Here is a 27245-nt window from a genome sequence, read left to right on the forward strand (position 1 = left end):
GTTGGTGTTAGGTTCCTTTCCTTCTTTATGGTTTAAAGCCTGTCTTCTGAGTTTGCTTACGCAATTAAAACTATATTATTTAGGATAAGGTGTACCCAAGGGCTTTTGGTCTAATAAGTGTAGTAGAAATGGCATTCTGATCCTTGCTTTGTTTCAGAATAGTGTTTGTTATATGTTAGGAAGGATCTGCTCTACATTAAGAAGCATTTGAGCAAAAGTTTCATCTGTGAAGTTCATTTGATCCACACACTGAAGAAAATTATTGACTTTTGGCATTTGCTTTCTACTTAGACTACTATCTTTTTGTTTACTAAAATTTATCACTCACAACAATTTTACTCATACGTATTTTCATCATTCCCAAATCTGAACTGTGTCAGTTAGAAATATGCTTTCAGTAGAATTCTTTTTTTAGTAATTTGTTACCTAACTTGGAACACAGGTTGAGTTATAACATACAGCAGAAGAAAACGCACTGTGCTTTGTGGTCCTCTTTTCACCATGTAGAACTTTGGTCGGATTTATTCGGATGTCATCTGCTGAGTGCCTACTATATAACAGACACAGAATACACAACAATGAATAAGCTGACCCACCCTCGTGGCATTTGAGATCTGGGAGAGACAGCCTGCATACACACAAAAGCTCACAAAGCAGCCCTTAACAGAATTCCATGCCCAAATCCTCTGTTTTGAGAATCACGTGGACCTGATTTGGTGTCTCAGCTCTGCCACCTACTGACTGTGTTGCTTTGTGCAAACATTTCACCTTTGTAGGCCTCAATTTCTGTATGTTTAAAAAAGGAGAAATTATACCTGCAGCATTAGGTTTGAAGCTTTCTACTTAGTACCTCACACAGAGAAAGTCTTCAATAAATACGTTTTATTGTAGTTTTCATGTGCTGAGTCAGAACCACTTTATTTAGGAATCATTATTTGCTCTCTACCATTGTTTTCTATCTTTTCCTCTCTGTGAGTCCCCTTGGGTACTTTGTATTTTGGAACTTTTAATCTTGAACTAACATGGAGAAAGTGGTAGTAATTCTTTAAAGCAACTATTTCAGAACTTTTCTTGAAGGATTATTTCTAGTTTTTTTGTGCTTGACTTCCCAAAATGGCTGTGTTCAAACTTTAGAGTGTGTAGGAATCAGCTTGGTTGCTTATCAGAACTGCATAGTCCCACTCAGTGCCCAGATCTGAGTTTCTAATAATACGCCACAGTAAAAGAAACCAGGACTCTTTGGGGTAAATGGCTGATTCTAGGGCTAGAGCAGGGGAGGATACAAGATGAGCCGAAGCATATTCTAGCATCAGAAAGTAAGGAAGTACTCAAAAAAACAAAGAATGAGAGCATGTCAAAGTGACCAAGGAACCAACCTTAAGGAGCTCCAATGGCCAAAGCCAGAGCAATTTGAATAACAAAATCAATGATGTAGTATTGGATTATAACCCAAAGCGTATAATAAATACATGAGTCCATAATGATATAAACAAATGAAAAAATAAATAGGCGCGAGGAGACAAATCTATAGTACACAAGAATTCCAAAATATGTATGTAAACCCTCCACTCTCCAGGAGGCAGAGCTTAATTCTCTGCCTCTCTTGATTGTTGCTTGGACTTAAATCCTTCCAAAGACTAGAATGTGGAAAGTGGGGGGAAATACCTTAGAGTGGAGAAACCTATCAAACACTAGCTTGCCTGGGGGATCGAAGTTAGCATCATCAGTGATAAATCGTGTATATCATGGTACAAGAAGGGATTTCACTTCTGTGTTATTTTCCCCCCCAAACCCATAACCCCAATCATGAGAAAATTACCAAAGACGTCGAAACTGAGAGATATCCTACAAAATACCTGACTCCTCAAAGCTGTCAAGGTCATGAAAAAGAAGAAAAGACTGAGAAACTGTCACAAAACAGAGGATGCTACAGATACATGATGATTAAATGCAATATGGATTGGATTCTGAAACAAAAAGGTCATTGGTGGGAAAACTAGTGAAGTCCAAATCCATTGTTAATAGTAATGGATCAATATTGGTTCATTACTTATAATAAGTACACCATCCTCAGGTAAGGTGCTGACATTAGGGGATATTGGGTGATGGGTACAGGAGAATGCTCTGTACTATCTTTGCAGTTTTTCTGTAAACCTAAAATTATTCCAAAGTAAAAGAATTATTTTAAAAATGCACAGTCCAGGGTCCACAGATCTCCATGGGGCCAGGGAACCTGCTTTAATGAGCAGTCCTGGGGACTCTAATGTAGGCGACCAGCAGATAACATTCTGTGAGATTGTAAAGCAAATGGTTTAAATGTAACTTCTTAGTTGGAATACTCAGAAAGCTTTGCAGTGGGTAGTGTTTCTGGGGGTGTGGGTGCCCGTCCTGTCTGGGTCTGCTCAATGCCCTGTGTACTCCATGCTCCGCTCCACCCCCAAGTTGTGTCTGCAAGTTAGAAACTGAGTCCAGAAATTTTAGTATAAGTCTAGCCATTCCTTTTTAGATAACTCTCATTCCAAAGTGTTGCTTTTCATTTGTTTTGTGTGGAAATTGTTAGAGGAGAAATTGAAGAAAGAGATAAGCAGTGCCCGTTCATGCTAGGATATGTTACAAAAGCTACACTGGGAATCTCTAAATTCAGAGTCCATGGCAGGAGGTAGCATGCAGATACTGGTCGGTGGAGATAGTGATTAACAGGAAGTGCTCAGTGTCTGAGGTATTGAAGAGTTGGTCACTAGTTCTCTGGTGGTTACTCATCACACTTGTGGGCAGAAACTCGGATGCTTCCGCACTGTTAGGGAAATTCCTATTTGACTCAGCCACTCATGATCCACTGATGGCACTTGAGCCACTGATTCAGAATTTTGCCCTTTGAGGGCTGAGGAGATTCAGGAAGGAAGAGAGGTAGGGACTTGAGTCTGGGCGTAGATAATTAGGGGGCAAACAAGGAGCATCGCTGTGGCTGTCTCCCAGCCATGCCTATGCATTTCCATCCAAGTCTTTCCACCCCTGCCCTAGACTCGACCCTCTCAGAGGAGCGAGATATGAAGTTTCCCTTCAGCCACATGGGGTTGGTTTCCTGGGGCTCCCACAGGTTTTCTCACTACTAATGGGATCTCTTGAGAGTAAGTTAAACAGGGCCAAAGTCTGTTGTTTTGTGGAATGAAGCTACTAGAGCTCCTGGAAAAATGAGGATGGTCTCACTTCTGCAGGCAGACATCACTGTGTCCATTGTGTGATCATTTAAAGTAAGTTTCTGTTGATTATTTTGTCAATGTTGTTTTTAAATAAGGGGTGAACTTTATTCTATGGCAGTTGGGCTTTTTTGTAGATTATAAATCCCATGTAGTCTCAGTTACTCGTTTCAGGTTATGGGAGTAACTTAATTTGGAGGGTTTTCAGCCTGTATGTTACCAAAGTAGTAGGCTTGCTCCAGTGTGGGTCTTTCTCTGTTGACCTTGACCTGAAGTTACCTCAGCAGATTTCCTCTCTCAATGCCAGTTAATGTTTTTCAGACCTGCCCTCAGAGACTGTGTACTGATGAGACTGGTGGGTCCTTTTTCTTTCTTTCTTTTTTTTTTTTTTTTTTTTTTGTCATTTGTAGATCATCTGCACCATAGACTTAATATAATTCTGCATATCCTAGACGGCAGTATCTAGTTCACGATGCCCTGTTTAACGTCCAGATCTGCTGCTGTTTACCCATGATTACACTCAAGGCACATGTAGAATTTCAGACCTCATCAGTGCTCCTCGTTAGAATTAATTTGATAGAAGGAGTTCTTCTACTGGACCTGGTGGATACCCAAGGGTTCCATGGTGATATTGTACTGGAGTTTAAGGTTACATAAGTGTTTGAAAAGACCCTGCCTTGTATAACCACTCTGATTTGATAGTCTAAGCTCTTACTCCTTAGAGACAGGCAGATCTCATACCTTTCTAGGCACCTTTTGGCAAAAAACTCCTATCCCTCTCTTCCACTTAGAACTTTAGTGTTGGATTCGCTTTATGCTCACCTTTTCCTCCTTTGCTCCTTCCGCTCCTGCTAGACCTTGACCTTAAGATCATGGTGTGAGGAGAGGGTCATGATCTGCTCTTTAACCCTTACTGCTTCCCATCTCTCTCCTGGTGTGTTGAGGACCTGGGGGAAGGGAAGGGAACCGGATAGAGGTCTCTAACTTAACTGATATTGCTGTAGCCCCTTCTTGGCTGTCACTCACTCTTTGGTGGGCCTAGTTATAACTTGGGTGGGAGATGCACAGTGCTCAGGGAGTCCTAGGAGAAGCCCCCCCAGCAACATAGTTTCAGGAATAAGCTCTGACTCTGTGCTGGTCTCTTCTGCCCCCTTCCCCAGCTGGCTCCTGTCCTGGTATGCACACCCCACTTCTTCGTTGTCAAGACCCTCTGCCTGGCACACAGCCCTCTGGGGCAGAGTAGTAGCATCATGGCTCAAGCTTTCCACACTATGCACCCAACCTGTGGGAAATTCTTACACCCTCATTTTAATCCTTGAAAGGAGTCTGCTCTGTTGCTGACCCTGTTTTCTGCCTTGCTTTTCCTCATATCTGCCCTGCCCTTCTATGGGCACAGTGGGCAGGAGTGGGGCACATCAGGCATCCCCCTGCTTAAGCAGATGTGCATTTGGGGAGCGAAAGGTGCATTTGCAGGTACATTTGGCTTTCTTGGAGCTCCCCTCTGCAGTTCAGAGCCTTAAGGTCTCAACAGTAACTTTGAATCTATGAAAGTATGACAATCCGACCTAGCAGGCACAGTGGCCATCCCGGTGTTCCTGTCAGCCAGGGTGCTGCCACTGTGGGGTGGTTGACTGCTTGCTAGGCAGTACTGTCATTGTTAGTAATGGCTCACATTATCCAGCAGAGCTGCATTCAGTCAGTGGAAATGATGAGAATGAAATCTTCACATTCAAATTGGGATTTCAGTAGAACCCTAAATCAGCAACTTTGCTTGGTAAATGTTTAATGCACCTGTTTCATTTGAAAGACGATGTCACATGTCTCTCACAGCATGCTAGGAGGTTAGCAATGAACTCAGAGAACAGGGGTTTACCTGTTACCCAAGGAATTACATTCCTTAGCCTAATATAGACCTCTCTCTCCAAAAAAGTAAAGAAAAGAAGAAAAAAGTCAGGGACCACACATTCTAGGATGAGGCTAAAGTGTTATAAAATGACACAATATCCAAAAGAAAATACCCATTTTTTAAATTAATGTTTTCTATCTTTATACATAATACTGTAGACCATCAGGGCCACAAATAAATTACCAAAAAGCATAAAGAATTATGAATAGTTTTTAAAAGTAGCTACTTTGATAAATAAAGCAAGTGGATGACAAAATCCAGTAAATATTACTATATTCCATCAATTCTGTAATCATTTATTCACATTTTAACTTCCCTGAAATTGAGGTGCAGCTTTCAATCACTGACATGTCATGGATTAGTTGAAAGCATGTTTGTTTTTTCTTAATGCATTAAAAAGTGTACTTTTCAATTCATGGTATATTTGATAAAATACAGCAACCAGTCACCACCCCTGCCCACTCACCAGAGATTCCCATCTGGGTGGGGCCACTACTGTAAATCAGTTTCTGTTACTGATTTCTTTAATATTGGGGGTTGTAACTAGTTCTTTCCCCCAGTGTTAGGACACAGTTCCCCCAGGACAAGTATTCTGACCATGGTTCTCATGGTTGGAATATCAGCAACTGTAGAAATAAGTAGCCACTTTCAAGGTACAATAAAATCAGTGACAAAGGAAATTAGAACTTTGCAATAGCCCTGTATTGTCGGCCCTAGGTTTTAGGTATCATCAAGCTGAAACAGGGCATCTGGTTCCCCCCTGCACATCCAGCAAACAGCAGAGTGAAGAGGGCTCTGCCTTTTCTTGAATTGTGTGCTGCAGAAGGTTGCACTAATGTCATAACTTAACATAGCATTATTATTTGAATATTGACATATTACCCCATTCCCACGGCTACTATTTGATACCAATCACTGCTCATCATGAATAGACTAAAGAGTGATTTTTCTTTCCGTTCTATTATTGAAGAAAGATTCGTGGAATAGGCTCTGGTCATTTTAATAACTGATAGGGCCCATGAAAACCAAAAGGGTCAAGCTGTTCATTTCACAGATAAGGAAATAACGGCCCCAGAGTTGTCAAGGTGCTCATTTTCCCATAGCAAGATACTGAGTGGTGCAGCCAGAGATAGGACCCAGGTGTCCCTGCCCTTCTTTCCCTCTGCATTGAACGCAATTCCCTCCTAATTTAAGTGGGGATGGTTATGCCAGGGTTTTACAGTGGAACAACTTACCTCCAGGCTTCTTATGCCAGTTCTTATCAGGCCATCAGTAAAGGCATGTCACAATATGTTTATTCAAGCCCAGATATGACTGAAATGGAAAAATTGGTGGTTGGTTCATACTCTTAGCTGTATTTTTATTTTTACTGTTTTAAAATGCTTTAGAGCAGGCAAAGCGGGTGATAGTCTTTGCATCTTTAGACCAATATTGTGAGTCCCCAAAAGACCAATGATGCACCTGATTTCTGACTGGAATTGAAACTTGTGGCTTTTGTGTCTACTCAGATACTTTTGAGCATCATACCATGTAGCTGACACACTTGGAGCACAAGGCAGGAAGAAAAGAAAAGGGCAATACCTAATAGAACTTGTAATATAATAGGACTAGGTAGGAAGGAATATAGAAGTAGGCTGAAAAAAAAATAGAAATAGGCTGAGATTTCCTGCTGCTATCTGAAAAGTGGCAACCTGAACTCTTAGACAGTTTTGAACTTGTTTGGTTTGATGGTGAGATCTTCTTTTATCTTTTTTTAACCACAGGGTTTTTTTTTGTTTGTTTGTTTTTATTTGCAAGGGGGAGGTAACAAGGTCTACTTATTAATTATCTTTTTTTTAATGGATTGAACCCAGGACCTCATGCATGCTAAGCATGCACTCTACCACTTGAGCTATATCTACCCCCCAAGATCATTTTTAAGGGAGCTGTCTTAAAGCTAAGTAAAGTGATGAAGTTTCATTAAAATTCTAGACTAATGCCTGAAGAGGTAGAAGAGGTGATAAAGAGTTAGTTCTATATAAAGTTAATGAAACTTTTCAATTCTGTAGAGGTTCATTTTTATTACTTTGAAGGACAGATTACATTATAAAGATGCAGGTGCATACTAATAACAAATGAGATAAAGTAGTAAGAATAATAATTCCCCATAAACTCGGAATTTGTACTAGTTTCTCTTGAAAACGGTACCATTTTGCTGTTTTCTATTTTAAAATATTAAAATGCAGGGCAAACTCTAGACAAAACAGAGATAAATAATTATCTACTAGGGTTTGTAGAATCTCCTCAATTTACCATAAAAAGATGTTTTGTTCCAGTGCATGCCATTCTGTTTGCGTGTCCACTCTACCACCTCTTGTATTACTTCCATCATCCTAGAAATTCTGTGCTCACTGCATTTGGTCATGGGCTGCCCTATGACTGACGTTCTTGGTGAGAAAAGAGAGTAATTGTCTGAATTAATGTATTCTAAGCTGCTAATGAAGAGAAGTGTGGCAGATACTGTTGATCTAAAAACCACTTTACCTCCTTCTGTGGTAAGAGAACCCCGATTTGGGGGAGTAAGAATATACCCAGGTGCTAGAGGTGAATCATAATTAATCTAGTCATGATTGTGGTCTAGTCTAGTCAGTGCCATGACTAGTCATGGCAATATTGTTCCCTTTTCATAATCTGTAGTCATGTCTTCTCTCATTCTTTTTTTTTTTTAACATTTTTTATTGATTTATAATCATTTTACAATGTTGTGTCAAATTCCAGTGTTCAGCACAATTTTTCAGTCATTCATGGACATATACACACTCATTGTCACATTTTTTTCTCTGTGAGTTATCATAACATTTTGTGTATATTTCCCTGTGCTATACAGTGTAATCTTGTTTATCTAGTCTACAATTTTGATATTAGTAATTTGTCTTCTTTTTTTTTTTTTGATCAGTCTGTTTAGAGATTTATTTATTCTTAAATCCTAAAGAATCTATTTAGTTTTATTTTCTCTATTTTTTGGTTTGTTTTCTATTCCACTGAATTTTCCTTTCTTTATCATTTGCTGACTTCTGCTTGATTTGGGTATTTATCAGTCTTCTTTTTCTAGTTCCTTAACGGAGAAGGTTAGATTTTTGATTTTAGATGTTTTGTCTTTTCTAATCTTGTATGATTGGAATTCTTTGAAATTTATTGAGACTTGGTTATGGCCCAGAATATGATTTATCTTGGTAAATATTTTATGCATGTTTGAGAAGAATGTGCTTCTAAAGTTTCTTCTCTTCTGTCTCATAAGTATTATTTCTTCCTCTTTTCCCTCTTTCTCCTAATTTATAAGAAATAAGACCATACTAGTTGCCTGCAGAGAGGAGACTAGTGTGGCTTTGAATCATGTGACTATATTACCTATTCAGAAAATTACTTATATTTTCAGAAATTTTTTAAATGGTAATTGGATCATGGTAGCGGTTAAACACAGCGAAAACATTTACACACACACACCCCAAAGGGTATCATTAGCACACCAGAAATAAGAAGAATTCTTGGAAGATAGGAAAAGCAGAAGCGATCAAATTGGTTTATTCAGAGAACTTGAAACATCTGCATTGGAAAACTGAGCACATTCAGACACACTTCAAGAACAGTCAGCAAAAGCCCTAGGTCAACTGTGAGGTGAAAGAGCTACTCTGGGAACAGCACATCTGTCTTGCCCTGCCCTGAGCCTCCCCCACCCCTCCTTACATTGGGCATAAGCACCTGCACCTTTTGACCACATTTAATCTCCACAAACTACACTCCAAGAAAGTGAATGAGCTTAAGACAACTGCAGACCTGCACAGCCAGCAGACAGCGACACAGCTACCTTGAAGGGGAAAACATTCCTCTTACAATGTCAGAAATATCATCTTTATTTCGGCAACAGAATAAAGCTACCTGCATCATGCCATGTACCTCCAAAGGAGAGACTCCCGAATAACAGACACACTCTGCCCACCCATTCTGAGGAGAAGCCTATTAGTGTAACGGGCGGCGCAGCTCTAGACCGCATCCATGCTAATTACCGAGACTAAGCGAATGAGTCCTTTATTCCTAAGTATAAATGAACAAAGGTTTGCCAGATGTTTAAGGAAAGTAAATGAGATGATCTTGAGGAACAAACATAACTATTTGTGGAGAAAATAAGTAAATATAATATAGGAAACAGAACACAACATTGTAAAATGACTATTACTCAATAAAAAAAGTTTTAAAAAAATAGGAAACACAAGAGAACTTTACCAAAAAATTCAAATTCATATTTTCAGAATTTAAACAGACAGTTGGTTTATAAAATAAGAACAGGGTGCTGTGAAAGGGAGCAATTGGAGAACAAGAGAAAGTCCTTGGAAAATAGAAATAACAAGGCAAAATTTAAACTTTAATAGATGCCAGCTGCTCAGCTCAGTCTCCGCGCCTCACCCAGACTTTGATGGAACCTGGGACACAGCGCTCGTGCCCCACCCTCATTCCCCCATAACCCCGGCCCCCCTCCCTGCTGTAAAAGAATCGGAACCTCACCCCCGCCTCCCCAACCCGGGTAACGGAACCACATTCCGGTCCATCCCAGAGCTGCCGCCCTGACCGGAGTCACCTGCCTCCGGCCACCCTGATCGCCCACTCTGGGTCCTCCGCTTCCACGCTGCCTTCGTCCTGGCCTTGATGCCCCTACCGCCAGCCGTGATGCCCGCCGGGCCCTCGCAGGGGCGCCAGAACTACCACCCCGACTGCCAGGCCGCCACCAACAGCCCCGTCACCCTGGAGCTCCACGCCTCCTACGTGTGCCTGGCCATGGCCTTCTACCTCGACCGCGACGACGTGGCCTTGAAGCACTTGGCCCGCTTCTTCCTGCGGCGCTCGCGGCACCTGGGGGAACGGGCCGAGAGCCTGATGCGCCTGCAGAACCAGCGCGGGGGCCGCCTCTGCTTCCACGACATCAGGAAGCCAGACCGCGACGCCTGGGAGAGCGGCCTCCAGGCCATGCAGTGTGCCTTGCGCCTAGAGAAGCACGTCAACCAGAGCCTGCTCGACCTGCACCAGCTGGCCAGCGAGAAGAGCGACGCCCACCTGTGCCACTTCCTGCAGAGCCACTGCCTGAACCAGCAGGTCGAGTTCATCAAGGAGCTGGGGGACCACATCACCACCCTGCGCAAGATGGGGACCCCGGAAGTCGGCATGGCGGAGTACCTCTTCGAGAAGCTCACCCTGGGCGACAGTGACAAGAACTGAGCCTGGACTGCACTTCCCCGTGGTCACGGGGTGACTTCCCGAGGTCACCCTGCCTGGCATGCATACGGCAATATTGCCTTTGCAAAAAAAAAAAAGTTCACTTAAGTTTTTCTTCTTTCATTGTTACCATTTCTTCCAATAAAGTTATTGGTTCTTAAATAAAGGTCTCTGGTTGATTCGCGTGTGCACATCTCTCTTTGTAAGTGTAAAACAGGTATCCAGGAGTCTCTCCACCCACCCATGCCCCGTCCACATGCAGCTCGGGGTCTCCATGGATGGAGGGAGAAGGTACTGCATGGGACCCTGGAAAACACAATCAATCTTCCCTTAATGAACAACGTGGGTTTATTAGGGGGAGGGGGAGGTGGGGCCCTGGTGAATGTGGGTGCCTGTGCATAAAGTATAAAAACATGGCCTGAAAATTATGATAGAGGTTGATCTGGGGAAAGGATGAGTGAATGGGATTGGGCAGGGGTTGAAGGGGTTAAAGTGAAGGGGCTTTCACTTTACTTGAAATTTTTTTTTAACATTTTTTATTGATTTATAATCATTTTACAATGTGTCAAATTCCAGTGTAGAGCACAATTTTTCAATTATACATGAACATATATATATTCATTGTCACATTTTTTTCTCTGTGAGCTACCATAAGATCTTGTATATATTTCCCTGTGCTATACAGTGTAATCTTGTTTATCTATTCTACATTTTGAAATCCCAGTCTATCCCTTCCCACCCCCCTGCCCCCTTGGCAACCACAAGTTTGTATTCTATGAGTCTACTTCTGTTTTGTATTTTTGTTTGTTTGTTTGTTTTCTAGATTCCACATATGAGCAATCTCATATGGTATTTTTCTTTCTCTTTCTGGCTTACTTCACTTAGAATGACATTCTCCAGGAGCATCCATGTTGCTGCAAATGGCGTTATGTTGTCGGTTTTTATGGCTGAATAGTATTCCATTGTATAAATTTACATCTTCTTTATCCAGTCATCTGTTGATGGACATTTAGGCTGCTTCCATGTCTTGGCAATTGTAAATAGTGCTGCTATGAACATTGGGGTGCAGGTGTCATTTTGGAGTAGGGTTCCTTCTGGCTATATGCCCAGGAGCAGGATTCCTGGGTCATATGGTAAGTCTATTCCTAGTCTTTTGAGCAATCTCCACACTGTTTTCCACAGTGGCTGCACCAAACTGCATTCCCACCAGCAGTGTAGGAGGGTTCCCTTTTCTCCACAGCCTCTCCAGCGTTTGTCATTTGTGGACTTTTGAATGATAGCCATTCTGACTGGTGTGAGGTGATACCTCATTGTAGTTTTGATTTGCATTTCTCTGATAATTAGTGATATTGAGCATTTTTTCATGTGCCTATTGATCTTCCTTGGAGAATTGCTAAAATATAGGCAAAACATTATCTGACATACATCTCAAAAATGTTCTCCTAGAACAGTCTACTCAATCAATAGAAATAAAAGCAAGAATAAACAAATGGGACCTAATGAAACTTACAAGCTTCTGCACAGCAAAGGAAACCATAAGTAAAACAAAAAGACAACCTACAGAATGGGAGAAAATTTTTGCAAATGAAACTGACAAAGGCTTGATCTCCAGAATGTATAAGCAGCTCATACGACTTAATAAGAAAAAAATAAACAACCCAATCCAAAAATGGGCAGAAGACCTACTTGAAATGTTAATGGTTAATTCTGGGTAGCAAGATGGGGACCCCAGAAGCCAGCATGGCAGGGTACTTCTTTGACAAGCTCACCCTGGGTTCCAGTGATGAGGGAAACTGAGCCTTAGGCTGGCTTCCCTATAGATAAGAGTGACTTTCTGTGGTCCCTTATGCAGAATATGCATGTTGTCCTTAGAAAACCTCTGCTTTCCTCTTATACACAGTGTGGTTATGTGGGGGTTGGGAGGTAGTTGAGATGGATAGTTTGGGGCCCTGGTATCTGTGAGTGCATGTGTATGGTAAAAATATAGGGGAAAAAACATCGTCTATAATTCATCATAGTGGTTGCCTCTGGGGAAGAAGTGAAAAATGAGATTGGGCTAGGCTTAAATAAATGGAGTCTTCAACTGTAGCTGAAATATTTTAGTTTATTAAATTATGCAAGTGTTAATATTTATTGTTTCTCAGTAACAACCTAAGGGCCCTGGAAACTGGCATAGTGGAGTATACCTGTTTAGCAGGCTCACCCTTGGTGGTGGTCCTGGAGACTGTGCCTTAGGTTGGCCTCTCCATAGACACAGGTATGACTTCACATGGTTACCAGCACCAGGCGTGCGTGCTATTATGAAACCTTTGTTTATGGGCTTTTTGGGGGTACAATTTCTACTAATAATCTGATATGAAAACCATACTCAGTTTAAAAGTTGAAAATTTAACATAGTTGCTTAGCATCAAATTTTTGATAATGGGAATATAGAGGATTGAATCTCAGAGAAATAATGAGTCATAGAAGGACCCTGTGCAACAACTAATCGCCACCAATAGAAATTTCTGAAGGAGAAAATGGGGTTGTGTAAAAGGGGACATGATAATCCAGAAATTATTTTTTAAAATACTAACTGCAGTCCAAATACTGTTATATAGTTTCTCTTTTAATATATCGATGCTATAAATTAGATTAATAGATCTTTCTGTATAGAATTAATAAAAGTTATTTGGTCAATGTTGATTTGTTTTGGTATACTTTTGTGGACTATAACATTGTGTTATATTCATATGTACAGTGTGTTGATTTAATACACATATTTTGTGAAGTGATTACCACCAAAGCCTTAGCTGAAACCTCCATCACCTCACATAACTACCATTTCTTTTTGGTGATGAGGATATTTAATATTTACAATCTTAGCAACAATCAAGTATATAATACAATATTATTAACTGTAATGACCATGCTGTACATTAAAGTCATAAAATTTGTACCTTTTGATCAACATCTGCCCCTTTCCCCCACCTCCCAGCCTCTGGTAACCACCATTCTACTGTTTCTATGAGTTTCGCTTTTTTAGATTCCACATGTAAGTGATAGAATACAGTATTTGCCTGACTTATTTTACTTAGCATTATACCCTCCAAGTTGTTACAAGTGGAAGTATTTTCTTCTTTCTCATGGCTGAATAATATTCCATTGTATGTGGAGTGTGTGTGTGTATTTATACACATACACACCCAACATACATATATATACACATACACACACCACAGCTTCTTTATCTGTTGATCCATTGATATACACTTAAGTTATTTCCATATGTGTGCTATTATGAATACTGTTGCATTGACCATGGAGATGCAGATGTATCTCTGAAATCCTGTTTTCATTTCTTTTGAATAAATACCCAGAGAGGAGGGATTGCTGGATCATATGGTAGTTCTACTTTTAATTTTTTAAGGAATGTCCAGACTGGTTTTTATACTGGCTGTATCAGTTTTCAGTCTCACCAAGAGTACACAAGGGTTCCCTTTTCTCCACATCCTCACCAACACTTGTTATCTTTTTTCTTTTTAATGATAGCCATTGTAATAGATGTGAGCTACATCTCATTGTGGTTTTAATTTGCATTTCCTGGTTAATTAGTGGTGTTGAGCACTTTTTTGTATACCTGTTGGTCACTGGTATGTCTTCTTTGGAAAAGTGTCTATTCAGTTTCTGACCGTTCTTAAATTAGATTAATTTTTTTTTTTTTTTTTTTTTTTGCTGTTGAGTTGTGTGAGTTCTTTATATGTTTAGAATATTGACCCCTTATCACATACATGATCTCCCTGTTTTGCTGATTGTTTCCTTTGCTGTACAGAAGTTTTTTAGTTTGATGTAGTCCCACTTATTTATTTTTGCTTTTGTTGCTTGTGCTTTTGATGTCATATCCACAAAATTGTTGCCAGGACCAATGTCAAAGAGGTTTTTTCCCTATGCTACCTTCTAGCAGTTTTGTGGCTTCAGATCTTATATTTAAGCCTTTAATCCTTTTTGAGTTAATTTTTGAGGGGTGTCAGATAGGAGTCCAGTTTCATTCTTTTGTATGTGGTTATCCAGTCTTCCCAAAACCATTTAACAGAGAGACTATCCTTTCTTCATTGAATAGTCTTGGCTCCCTTGTCAAATATTAGTTGGTCATATATTCATGGGTTTCTGAGCTCTTGATGATGTTCCATTGGGCTATGTCTGTTTTCTTCTGCCAGTACCATACTGTTTTGATTACTATAGCTTTTTATTATAGTTCAAAATCAGGAAGTATGATGCTTCCAGCTTTGTTCTTATTTCTCAGGATTGCTCTGGCTATTTGAAGTCTTTTGTGCCTCCATAGGAATTTCAGGTTTTTCTATTTCTGTAAAAAAAAAAAAAATGCCATTGGAATTTTGATAGTAGTTGCACTGAATCTATAGATGGCTTTGGGTAGTGTGGACATCTTAACCATATCAGTTCTTCTGATCAGTGAACACATTATATCTTTCATTTTATTGTGTCTTCCATTTTTTTCCATCAGTCTTAAAATTTTCAGTATACAGATCTTTCACCTCCTTGGTTCAATTTAGTCTTCATTATTTTATTGCTTTTTGATGTTATTTTGAACAAGATTGTTCTCTTTCCTTTTCAGATGTCCTGCAACTTTTCTGAATTTCTTGACTAGTTCTAACAGTCTTTTGATGGAGTCTTTAGGACTTTCTATATTATAAAATCATATAACCTGCAAACACAGTTTGACTTCTTCCTTTCCAATATGGAGACCTTTAATTTCTTGCCTGATTGCTCTGGTTGGGACTTCCAATACTATATTGAGTAGAAGCGGTGAGAGTGGGATTCTTTTTTTTTTTTTTTTTAACATTTTTTATTGATTTATAATCATTTTACAATGTTGTGTCAAATTCCAGTGTTCAGCGCAATTTTTCAGTCATTCATGGACATATACACACTCATTGTCACATTTTTTTCTCTGTAAGCTATCATAACATTTTGTGTGTATTTCCCTGTGCTATACAGTGTAATCTTGTTTATCTATTCTACAATTTTGAAATCCCATTCTATCCCTTCCCACCCTCCATCCCCCTGGCAACCACAAGTCTGTATTCTCTGTCTATGAGTCTATTTCTGTCCTGTATTTACACTTTGTTTTTGTTTGTTTGTTTTTGTTTTTGCCTTTTTTAGATTCCACATATGAGCGATCTCATATGGTATTTTTCTTTCTCTTTCTGGCTTACTTCACTTAGAATGGCATTCTCCAGGAGCATCCATGTTGCTGCAAATGGCATTATGTTGTCGGTTTTTATGGCTGAGTAGTAGTCCATTGTATAAATATACCACCTCTTCTTTATCCAGTCATCTGTTGATGGACATTTAGACTGTTTCCATGTTTTGGCTATTGTAAATAGTGCTGCTATGAACATTGGGGTGCAGGTGTCATTTTGGAGTAGGGTTCCTTCTGGATACAAGCCCAGGAGTGGGATTCCTGGGTCATACGGTAAGTCTATTCCTAGTCTTTTGAGGAATCTCCACACTGTTTTCCATAGTGGCTGCACCAAACTGCATTCCCACCAGCAGTGTAGGAGGGTTCCCCTTTCTCCACAGCCTCTCCAGCATTTGTCATTTGTGGATTTTTGAATGACGGCCATTCTGACTGGTGTGAGGTGATACCTCATTGTAGTTTTGATTTGCATTTCTCTGATAATTAGTGATAATTGAGCATTTTTTCATGTGCCTTTTGATGAGAGTGGGATTCTTGTCTTGTTCCTGGTCTCAGAGGAAAACATTTCAGCTTTTCATCCTCGTGAGTGATGTGAGCTGTGGACTTGTTTTGCATAGCCTTTATTATGTGGTAGTGTCTTCACTCTACACCCAATTTGTTGAGAATTTTTATCATGAAAAGGATGTTTTATTTTATCAAATCCTTTTTCTTCATTTATTGAGATGATTATATGATTTTTCTCTTCCATTCTGTAAGTGTAATAGATAAGTTTTTGATTTGCATATGTTAAAGTATCCTTCCATCCCAGTGAAAATCCTACCTGATCATAGGCTATGATATTTTTAATGTGCTGCTCAACTCAGGTTGCAAGTATCATGTTGAGAATATTTGCATCTATATTGATCAGGATATTGAACCGTAGTTTGTTTTCTTGTAATGTGCTTATCTGGCTTTGGTAGCAGGGTGATGTTAGCTTTGTGAGACAATTATGGAGTGTTTCCTTCTCTTCAGGCTTTTGGAGGCATTTGAGAAGGATTGGTGTTAATTCTTTTTAAATGTTTGGTGGAATTCACCAGGGAAACCATCTATGTGGTCCTGGCTTTTCTTTTGAGGAGCTTTTCCATTAGTGATTCAATCACCTTACTGTTTTTGTTCTATTCATATTTTGTTTCTTCCTGATTCAGTCTTGGTAGGTTGCATGTTTCTCGGAATTTATTCATTTCTTCAAGATTCCAATTTGTTGGTGTATAGTTGTTCAGAGGCTCTCTTAATGATCCTCTATTTCTCTGGTATCAGTTGTAATGTCTCCTCTTTCATTTCTGATTTGATTTGAATCTTTCCTCTTTTTCCTTAGTTTAGCCAAGGGTTGTCAGTTTTGTTTATCTTTTTAAAAAACCAAGTCTTAGTTTCATTAATGTTTTTTATTGTTTCCTGCTTTGTATTTTATTTGTTTCTGCAATGACCTTTGTTATTTCCTTCCTTCTGCTAACTTTGAGCTTAATGTTTTTCTTTTTCTAGCTCCTTGAGGTATAAAGTTAGGTTGTTTATTTGAGATCTTTTTCCTTGATGTATGCATTTATCACTGTACATTTCCGTCCTGGAACTGTTTTTTGTGCATCCCATTTGTTTTCATACGCTGTGTTTCTTTTTTTGTTTGTCTCAAGATATTATTCTATATACCTTTTGAATTCTTCTTTGACCTATTGATTGTTCAGGAGTGTCTTTTAATTTCTACATATTTGTGAACTTTTTCCAGCTTTCCTCTTATGATTGACCTATAGTTTCATACCATTGTACTCAGCAAAGCTACTTGGTGTGATTTCAGTCTTTTTAAATTTGCAAAGATGTGTTCTGTGACCTATCACATGATTGATCCTGGAGGATGTTTTTTGTGTGCTTGAGAAGAAGGTATATTCTGCTATTGGATGGAATGTTCTGTTTATATCCAGCTCTTTTGGTCTAAAGTATAGTTCAAGTCCAACAGTTTCTTGTTGATTTTCTGTCTGGATGATCTATCCATTGTTGAGAGTGGAATATTAAAGGCCTCAATTATTATTGTAATGCTGTTTATTTCTCATTTTAGTTCTGTAAGTATTTGCTTTATATATTCAGGCATTCTGTGTTGGGTACCTAAATACTTACCCAATAATTACCTCCTTGATGGATTGACCCTTTTATAATTATATGATGACTTTCTTTGTGTCTTTGGACTATATTTAGCATCAAGTCTATTTTGTGTGATATAAGTCTGCTTTCTTTGGGTTACCATTTGCTAGTAATAACTTTTTTCATCCTTTCACTCCCTATACATGTACGTCCTTAAAGCTACAGTGATTCTCTTGTAGGCAGCTTATCATTGGGTCTTTTTTTTTTTTTAATCCATTCAGCCATTCTGTCTTCTGATTGGAGAATGTAATCATTATATTTAAAGCAATTATTGGTAGATAAGGACTTACTATAACCATTTAATTTCCAGGGGCTTGGAGGCAGGGGGGAACTGGGGATTTGCTGTTCAGTGTGTATATAGTTTCACTTACGCAAGATGAAAAAATTCTAGAGAGCTTGCTAAACAATATTGTGATTATAGTTAACAATACTGTATTGTATACTTAAATTTTTATTGAAGTAGGTCTCATGTTAGATTTTTTTTACAATAAAAAAATCTGTAATAGATCCTTTATACGTATTTGTTGAATAAATGAAAAGTAAAAATAGATACTCTTATTTATTATGCTTAGCAATCTAAAATTCAGTAAGTAAATAAATACAAGAGTAGTTTAAATTGGGATTAAAACCATAGAGAAATATTCAGTTTACTGTGATGGAGAGTAGGTATTGCTTGAGGAGACATTATTATTTTGAATGAGGTGATGAGGGATACTTGTGCGGGTTGATGTTTGATTGAAAGTCAAAGAGTGAGTGAGACTCAGCATATAATAGGCAGTTGAAAGCATTTTAGATGTTCGAGTAACAAAAAGGAGGAGATGTACGTCACTGGACCATAATGAGTTCAGGTAGAGTTGTACAAGCCAAGATGGAGATGTAGGGTCTTGTGAGCATTATTAGAGTAGTCCAAATTATGTTCCAAGTGTAATGGGAAGGCTGTAAGGGGTTTAAGTAGGCAAATGACTCTGACTGTTTTGAAGAATGTAGGGTTTGGGGAAGAGCTGAAGCAAGAGGACCAGGTAAGAGGCATTGCAGTGGTGCAGGTGAAAGACCATGGCAGTTTAAATGACAGTGGGGGTTAAGAAAATGAGATGTAGACAGATTTCACAGGGATTTTGGATAAGTTGACAGGATTTGCTCGCTGATCAAGAAGTGAGGAATGAGAAATGTGGAAAATAATCTAGATTCAGAGATTTGGACTTGAGCACCTGGGTTGATGGTGATGCTGTTTATTAAACTTTCTTTTGCTAGGGACACATTGGATGTGGAAGGGTAGAGAAGGCGTCATCTGAAAAAAAAAAAAAAATCTGAGATGCCTATTAGACATCCAAGTGAAAATGTCATGCAGGTAGCCAGAAAAATAATCTGGAGCTCAGGAGGAGGTCTGGTTTTGAAATAAACATATGATACATAGAGGAGGCATCAGCCATAGATGACGTTGAGGTCATGGGACTGGATGAGGTCACTGGAAAGAGAGTAGGGAGAGAGTATGGCACAGCCAGCCCCACACCCAGGGCAGCTCCCAGTGGAGGGTGGGATGAGGAGTCAGAACACCCAGAGGGCTGCTGGCCCCACCTGGACCATTACCTCATTCCACACTGGGACCAGCTGTGTCCACACCCAGTGGCCCCACATCAGCCTGTTCTGACCTAAGTGTGTTTTCTGATTTCTTCAGGTTGTGAAAGAATTAGCATTTTACCTTGTTTTATTGGCTATGGGTAGAAGGAAATTATTTCCCAGTTAAAAGAAGATTCCCTAAGGAAATGATCTGCTTTTCTATGTTTTTTTTTTCTGTTCACTTTTATAACCTCTGTCTCTCACTCAATCCAATGTATCTGACCAGCTGAAATCTGTACCCATGTGAACTCTAAGGTTGTCCATGTGTGCAAAAAAAATTCTCAAAACATTGTTTCTTCTGAGCTGCCTGTGGGTTACAGAGATGAAAGTTAAAAGTTACGTTTCTTTGTATGCAGTATTTAACGTTACATGGGTTGTGTGTCTCTTTAAAGCTAGCAGTTTGCTTTGAACATTTAGTAAAATGTGACTAAGTTTACCGTCCACATTTCATCACTGCACTGTAACTGTGTTTTATAAAAATGAAGATTATGGCCCTTTGAGTTCAGTTTCCAGAAAATGCTATTGTCCTTTATTTCTTCTTAGTGAAATTGGTCTTCTTACTGTATTTGTTTCTCTGCGTGCTTTGAGGACCTCTCCTCTTTCTGACATGCACTCAGATGTTACCTATTTAAATGTCAGTTAACTGTTCTTCTCTAGAGATGAGGAAGCTCAGGGAGATCACCTAGTCTTGTGTATCACTGAAAACTGACTGAGGGTGTTTATGTTCCTGTTCTGGAGAACCAGTTTGTTTTACTGATTTCTTAACCTCAGATTGCCTGTCTTTAAATCCCAGTTTATCCGCTTACCTTGACCAAGTTCACCCAAGGTAAGTTATTTAGCTTCTCTGTACCTCAGTTTTCTGACATGTAAAATAGGGATAATAAAAGTGTCAGTCCCACTGGGTTTTTGCCGTGAACTGAGTTATATGTAAACCATTTTGAACAACATCTGGTGTACAGTAAGTACACTGTGTTAGTCATCATGTGTCATCGTCATCCAGTCGCATCTAAGTACTTTAGTGTTGCTTATGCTTTGGGGGGGAGATTTCCTGTTTCTACTTTGCCACTGGTGATTCTCTCGCATTCTGACCAACTGTCACATTGCATGTTTACAAGGGAAAATTCTCGGTAGCTCTTAGTTGTCAGGTGCTACCAGGACTTGGGGGGGGGGGTAGATTGGTGTTTTCACTGCCCCAAACTCACGCCCAAGACTAGAGGCAGATTTTGCTGTGATAACTGTCCCTGGTAATCTTTGCCATTTTGTCACTCAGCTTCCCCTTTAAATCACCTTCTCAGACACTCTTTGGTTATTCTTCCCAAGTTCCAAGTTGCCCAAGTCTTTTCTTTCCATCCTAAAGTACCTCCCACTTCTCAGAGACAGAAAAGAGCAAAAGGATGAAGTACTAATCCTGATCCCCACCATCATCTGGATGTTGGGATCTGAAAAGGAGAGGAATGGGTGGGTACAAATGGCACGGTGAGGAGTAGACAGACAGGATCACGTTAGAGCGACTAATGAAGTAACAACTAAAACTGATAAATCATGACACACCTTGCCATGGGGGTTCTCAAGCTTTGTTGCATGTTACCTCCAGGGTATGTCCCAGACCGATTACATCAGTCCCTGAGGGGAGGAAGGTCCTAGGTATCCCAGGCAGTTAAGCCAGCACTGACGCTTTGCTACGCAGTGTGGTCTGTGGGCCAGTAGCAGCAACCTCACCTTAGAGCTTGTGAGAAGCTCGGTAGTTGTAAGTGCTGCCCCAGACTTACCGCATCAGAACCTACAGTTTAATAACGAAGTGTTTGAAGCACTGTTTTAGCATCCTAGTTCTCAATGATGGCTATACCTTGGGATATTCTGGGATGCTGTAGAATGATACTGATGCTAGGATTTAAATAACTCATCCAGGTAGATCCTTATGCATATACTGGACCAAACACACTGAAAACTTACCATAACTTTGACAATTATTGAATTGGCAAATATTAAAGAAGGCTTAGAAACCTCTCATTTCCATTGATGTTGCATATGTGCCCAAACTTTTGAAGCATTGTTTTATAAATGGGTTGGCAACCCGTATGTTTTATCACAAACACGGGTTGAAAAGCGTGGCCTACAAGCCAAATCTAGCCCACCATCTACTTTTGTTTAAAAAAAAAAAAAAAGAGTTCATTGGAACAAATGGATGACCGTTTGCTTGCATAATTGCTTGTTGCTGGGTTCGTGTTATGCTGCCACAATTGTTACTGAACTCAGGTCCCACTGCTTGCTACTCAAAAGTCAGTATGAGAGACTAGGATCAGTAGAAAGAGAAAAGTTGCTTTAATCAGACAGCTGGCAATCTCAGGAGAAGGCAGACTTGTGTCTGAAGATGCTCCTCCACCATGAAAGTTTTTAAAGGTAAAAAAGGGGACGTAATCTCTGTTAATAATCATTGAGATAGGGTGTCAGATTTGCAACCATCTCCCATCGTGTACAGGTTTGTCAACTCCTTGTGATCTTTCTTTAGATGCTATCTTGTTCACACGGTTTGGTTTGTTTGCAAGATTACTGAAGGGGATACGCTAGGGAAGGGATCTGGTCATCTGTTAAGTACTTATTATTTCTTCTTTGAGCTAAGGATGGAAACAACAGGTTAGGCAAGGCTCTGTGTGATCAAAAGATTTGAAAGGTGTGATTGCACCAGAGGTAAGTTAAAATACAGCTTTGCTACATTGACAAAAGGGGCCTCCTGCAGAGAACTCTTTCCTGCCAAAAGCTGTTTGCACAATTAGTGGATAAGACAAAGACTTCATGTCCCACAGAGTCTAATACACTATGTTATTCTGAATAGAAAATGTTTGCAAAACCCCGTTTTATAGTTTCTTGTCACAGGCCCTGAATTTACCTAAGGCTGCTAAATATTTAAAAATTTTCTACTGTCTTTATACCTCCAACGTATGCACATGACAGTTGAATCATCAATATCCCTGCCACAGCCACACTCTGGCAGAAGGGAAAGCACTGTATACATTTACTCTAGGAGGATAACGATGTACTACAGCATGTCCAAGCCAAGAGAGGTATGGCGGTTGGCTGCTTATCCTACAGCCAATTCACTCCTCCTTCCTTGCTAAGGCAACACCAATTTGGGGGGAATGACAGTGTCCCCAGGCACTGGTGACAATTTGTAATTAGTCTACATCGGTGAATCAGGGCAGTTACGTTCTCCTTACTTGCTGTATCTGCCTCTCCTGCTGCGAAGGACGGGCACGGTATTGACTTCTGGCCTGAGACATAGCTGTCTGCCTGGGAAGTTTGCTTCCCTGATAAAAGGAGACAATTCTGTGAAAACAAAGCATTTTGCCCCCATTTTATTGATCCTTATTGGCATGTTTGTATGAGGATGTGATGCCCGAGACAGAGAACGCCACCTTTTACCCATGAGGAAAGGCTGAGAGGACTGCACGACAGCGATGTAGACTGTGGCTGGAGTAATCAACCCTAGCATTGTCTATCACCCAGGCTTCTTGATAAGAAAGTACTGTTACGGCCTTTGTGGGGATTGTTTCTTGGGGTTAATCTAACAGGTGTAAGATGACTACAGGGACAAGGCATTCTTTAGCCTCCTGCGAAATTACATCTTCCTTCCCCACCCCCTTTTTTTTAATTAGCAGTGTTGTATGTGAGGTTTCACATATAGAACAGGTTCTGGGTGCTGTCCAGAAATCTGTGTTGTGGTTAGCAACAATCCTGTGAGGTGATGAGGAGGTAATTAATCCGCTGATGGACCTGGGGGGGGGGGGTCCAAGTTTTTCTGTTGATGCTTTTCAGATTATCTCATTGTGTTTGTGTTTAACTTTTGACAGTTTAATTAGTAAACTTGGTTTCTTTGTGTGGTTCTCTGTTGGAAGGAGGAGGACAGAGGTGCGTTTGGGGAAATTAAGGTAGATAGAGGCTATAGGTCAGGGGTAGAGTGTAGGCCTAGCATGCAGGAGGTCCTAGGTTCACTTCAGAGAAGGGAGAGGAGGCTGCTCTCCTGTTTTCAAAGTCTTCTTAACATACTTGTTGTCCCGAGGTTACCAGGAACCCAGGACCTTCTGCTTTCTACCACTGACCTATACCCTCCCCACAAGATTCATCTCCATACTTTTCCTTAGTCAGGACATCTCCAACTTTCCTTATTTCTGGTAGTTTCAATTACAGATATTCATTACAATTCTTAACCCTTAGAAGCCTTGAGTCATAGTCATTTTACAATGTTGTGTCAAATTCCAGTGTAGAGCACAATTTTTCAGTTATATATGAACATACATATACTCATTGTCACATTTCTTTTTCACTGTGAGCTACCAGAAGATCCTGTATAATCTTGTTTATCTATTCTGCATATGCCTGTCAGTATCTACAAATTTTGAACTCCCAGTCTGTCCCCTCCCACCCACCCTCCCTCTCTGGCAGCCACAAGTTTGTGTTCTATGTCTATGAGTCTGTTTCTGTTTTGTATTTTTATTTATTTATTTTAGATTCCACATATGAGTGATCTCATATGGTATTTTTCTTTCTCTTTCTGGCTGGCTTCACTTAGAATGGTAATCTCCAGATCCATCCATGTTGCTGCAAAAGGCATGTTTTATTCTTTTTATGGCTGAGTATTATTCCACTGTATAAATATACCACCACTTCTTTATCCAGTCACCTGTTGATGGACATTTAGGCTGTTGTAAATAGTGCTGCTATGAACAGTGGGGTGCAGGTTGTCTTTTTGAAACAGGGTTCCTTCTGGCTTATATGCTGAGAAGACTATTCCTAGTCTTTTGAGGAATCTCCATACTGTTTTCCACAGTGGCTGTACCAAGCTGCATTCCCACCAGCAATGTAGGAGGGTTCCCTTTTCTCCACAGCCTCTCCAGCGTTTGTCATTTGTGGACTTTTGAATGCGGGTCATTGTGACTGGTGTGAGGTGACACCTCCCTCATTGTAGTTTTGATTTGCCTTTCTCTGATAATTAGTGATAGTGAGCATTTTTTCTTGTGCCTATTAGTCATTCATATGTCTTCACTGGAGAATTGCTTGTTTAGGTCTTCTGCCCATTTTTGGATTGGGTTGTTTGTTTTTTTCTTATTAAGTCGTATGAGCTCCTTACATATTCTGGAGATCAAGCCTTTGTCAGTTTCATTTGCAAATATTTTCTCCCATTCTGTAGGTTGTTGTTTTTGTTTTTTTGTTTTACTTATGGTTTCCTTTGCTGTGCAGAAGTGTGTAAGTTTAATTAGGTCCTATTTGTTTTATTCTTGCTTTTATTTCAACATTTTTGAGGTGTATGTGAGAGGATGTTTTGCCTATATCTTCTTCTAGGAGGTTTATTGGATCTTGGCTTATGTTTATGTATGGTGTAAGGGAGTGTTCTAGCTTCACTGATTTACATGCTGATGTCCAGTTTTCCCAACACCTTAACTTCTAGTAAAAACTAAGAAGCAATTTGTGAATACATTTCATCATTTCTAGAAACACAAGCTTTCTCATTTTTTTTTTTTAACATGGCACATATTTGCTGACAGATACCTCTAGTTTTGCTGCAGTAAGAAGCCAAAGCTGTGTAACCCTATGTTCAGTAATTAATCTTTTGGTATTTTATCTTACTTGGAAATGGTATAGAAATGCATTGAATTCCCATCAAATACCAAAAACATTTGAGTAGCTTTTTAAGTAGACAGATGATGAAATGTAATTATTGTTGAAAAGTTCACTTACAAGTTTTTATCCACCTTATGTCTATTTAATTGTTCTTAACAATCATATTCAAGTTACTCAGGAAAACGTCATGAGAAGTTAAAAAAGCTAGCCAGCCATAGTTACAAATTTTGTAAGAGAGCTAATGTGAGCTTATTTGACTAGTAAACTCAGAATAAAAGTTGCATGTCTGCATTATATTGAATGCTGATAACTGAGGACATACCTATCTTAATTAAATCAATAAACTAGCTTTTTAATTTAATGAACTAATTTCCTAGATCATGTGAACTTATAAATCATTGTGGCTCATTTCTGTCTTTTGTAGAGTTTAGAAATATTTAATTTGATAAGCCCTTATTCTATAAGTCAATTAAATAGAGCTTTGAGAGATAAATTAACCATACCATTGGGAGGCAGGAAGCAGAAAAAATGTCACATATACATAGCATGCATCCATAGGCACCCTAAAGCTTCCATTTCAATATTTTAGCCAGGAATCAGGTACAGTAATACAACATCCATTAGAGTATAAGTAACAGTTGAATCCCGATTGTGTCACTGGCAGATTGACCAAATTACCATTACCTGCTCTAATAGCTAAAGCTTTTTACTGATATTTGTATTTATCCTTGACAGGTAATCTTATGGGGTGGAGGCTGTGGAGAAAAGGGACCTCTCCTACACTGTTGGTGGGAATGCAGTTTAGTGTAGCTGTTATGGAAAACAGTATGGAGATTCCTTAAAACTAAAAAGAGACTTACCATAGGATCCAGCAGTCCCACTCCTGGGCATATATCCAGAGGGAACCTTAATTCAAAAAAAGATACATGCACCCCAATGTTCATAGCAGCACTATAGACAATAGCCACGACATGGAAGCAATCTAAAGGTCCACTGACAGATGACTGGATAAAGAAGCTGTGGTATATTTATACAATGGAATAGTACTCAGCCATAAAAAGAGTGAAATAATGTCATTTGCAACAACATGGAGGGACCTGGAGATTGTCATTCTAAGTGAAGTAAGCCAGAAAGAAAAATACCATATGTTATCACTTATATGTGGAATATAAAGACAGACGAACTTATGGTTACCAGGAGAGAAGGGTGGGAAGGGATAAATCAGGAGTTCAAGATTTGCAGATACTAACTACTATATATAAAATGGCTAAACAAGAAGTTTCTACTGTCCAGCACAGAGAACTGTATGTGATATCCTGTAGTAACCTATAATGAGAAAGAATAGGAAAAGGAATATATGTACGTACCTCCTTCTTCATCCCCCAGCTGTGTCACTGTCAACTTGAAGTAAATGGAATTGACACCATAGTGGCCTTACTTCTTTGTATTGTACTTTACAAGTATTCTTTGTTTTATCAAAACGTAGATCTGCATGAAGGAAATAACACAAAGATGTTAAGTGACTTTTTGTAACTCCAGTCATTTTCTGTAGAACATCCATCCTTGATAGAGAATTTTAAAAGTTTTAATCAACCTCTTGCTGTAATGTCCCAACTTGTTCTCAATCAACAAGGCAACTTTTGGAGTTAGGACTGTGGGTTTCTTCCCTCCTCTCTGGCTGTCTTTCCTGTCATGCTTGTTCAAGGACCGGGAAAAGCCCTGGGAATGGGGGAGATGGATGCTGCTGGGCCTTCTCAGCATTGCAAGCTCACTGGGAACATCACTAGCCTCCAAAGTAGAGTCTGAGCTAATTAATCAGAGACTGAAAACATTCCCACCCTTACTCTTTGAAGAGTCACTCAATTCTATTAAAAAACAGAAAAGCAAACCTTTTATAAAGGAACCCCCCCAAATTTTTCTTGATAGAACCAAATTCAGCATGTGAAAGAGTCTAAAACTTACCTGCTGTGATGAATACATATATTATTTGTATAATTTCTACCTGATCTAAAACTAATGAAAGAATTAAAGGGTTTCAGTAAATTGTTTTTCTTCATTAAACAAATTTTCATTCCCTCTAAAGAAGTCTTGAAATCATTTGCTCTGTCTTAATAACTTTTTTGGCTTTTTAAAGTAAGATAAAGAAGAATTTAACTAAGTTTATTTATATTTTACCTGATGTCAGGTGAATTTTTCCTGATTCTCTCACCTCAAGGACAAAAAATAGGTCGAGTTCCCAAAGAAATCTGTCAGTACCTTTGTATTCAGATGAGTGTCACTTACTTTCAGCTACACCTATGAC

The 27245-nt window shown here is 39.4% G+C and overlaps 2 protein-coding genes across 4 annotated transcripts in view; both read left to right on the forward strand.

The window, feature by feature from the left end:
* Nucleotides 1–27245, forward strand: part of PRRG1 (proline rich and Gla domain 1) — a 100953-nt gene that overhangs the window by 70268 nt on the left and 3440 nt on the right. The window lies entirely within an intron of this gene.
* Nucleotides 9300–10578, forward strand: LOC135320281 (ferritin heavy chain-like). Its single transcript, XM_064483301.1, has one exon. The coding sequence runs from the start codon at nt 9784–9786 to the stop codon at nt 10348–10350; it is 567 nt and encodes a 188-aa protein (XP_064339371.1). The 5' UTR covers nt 9300–9783; the 3' UTR covers nt 10351–10578.

Source organism: Camelus dromedarius, chromosome X, assembly GCF_036321535.1.
Source record: "Camelus dromedarius isolate mCamDro1 chromosome X, mCamDro1.pat, whole genome shotgun sequence".
NCBI classification, from domain to species: Eukaryota; Metazoa; Chordata; class Mammalia; order Artiodactyla; family Camelidae; genus Camelus; species Camelus dromedarius.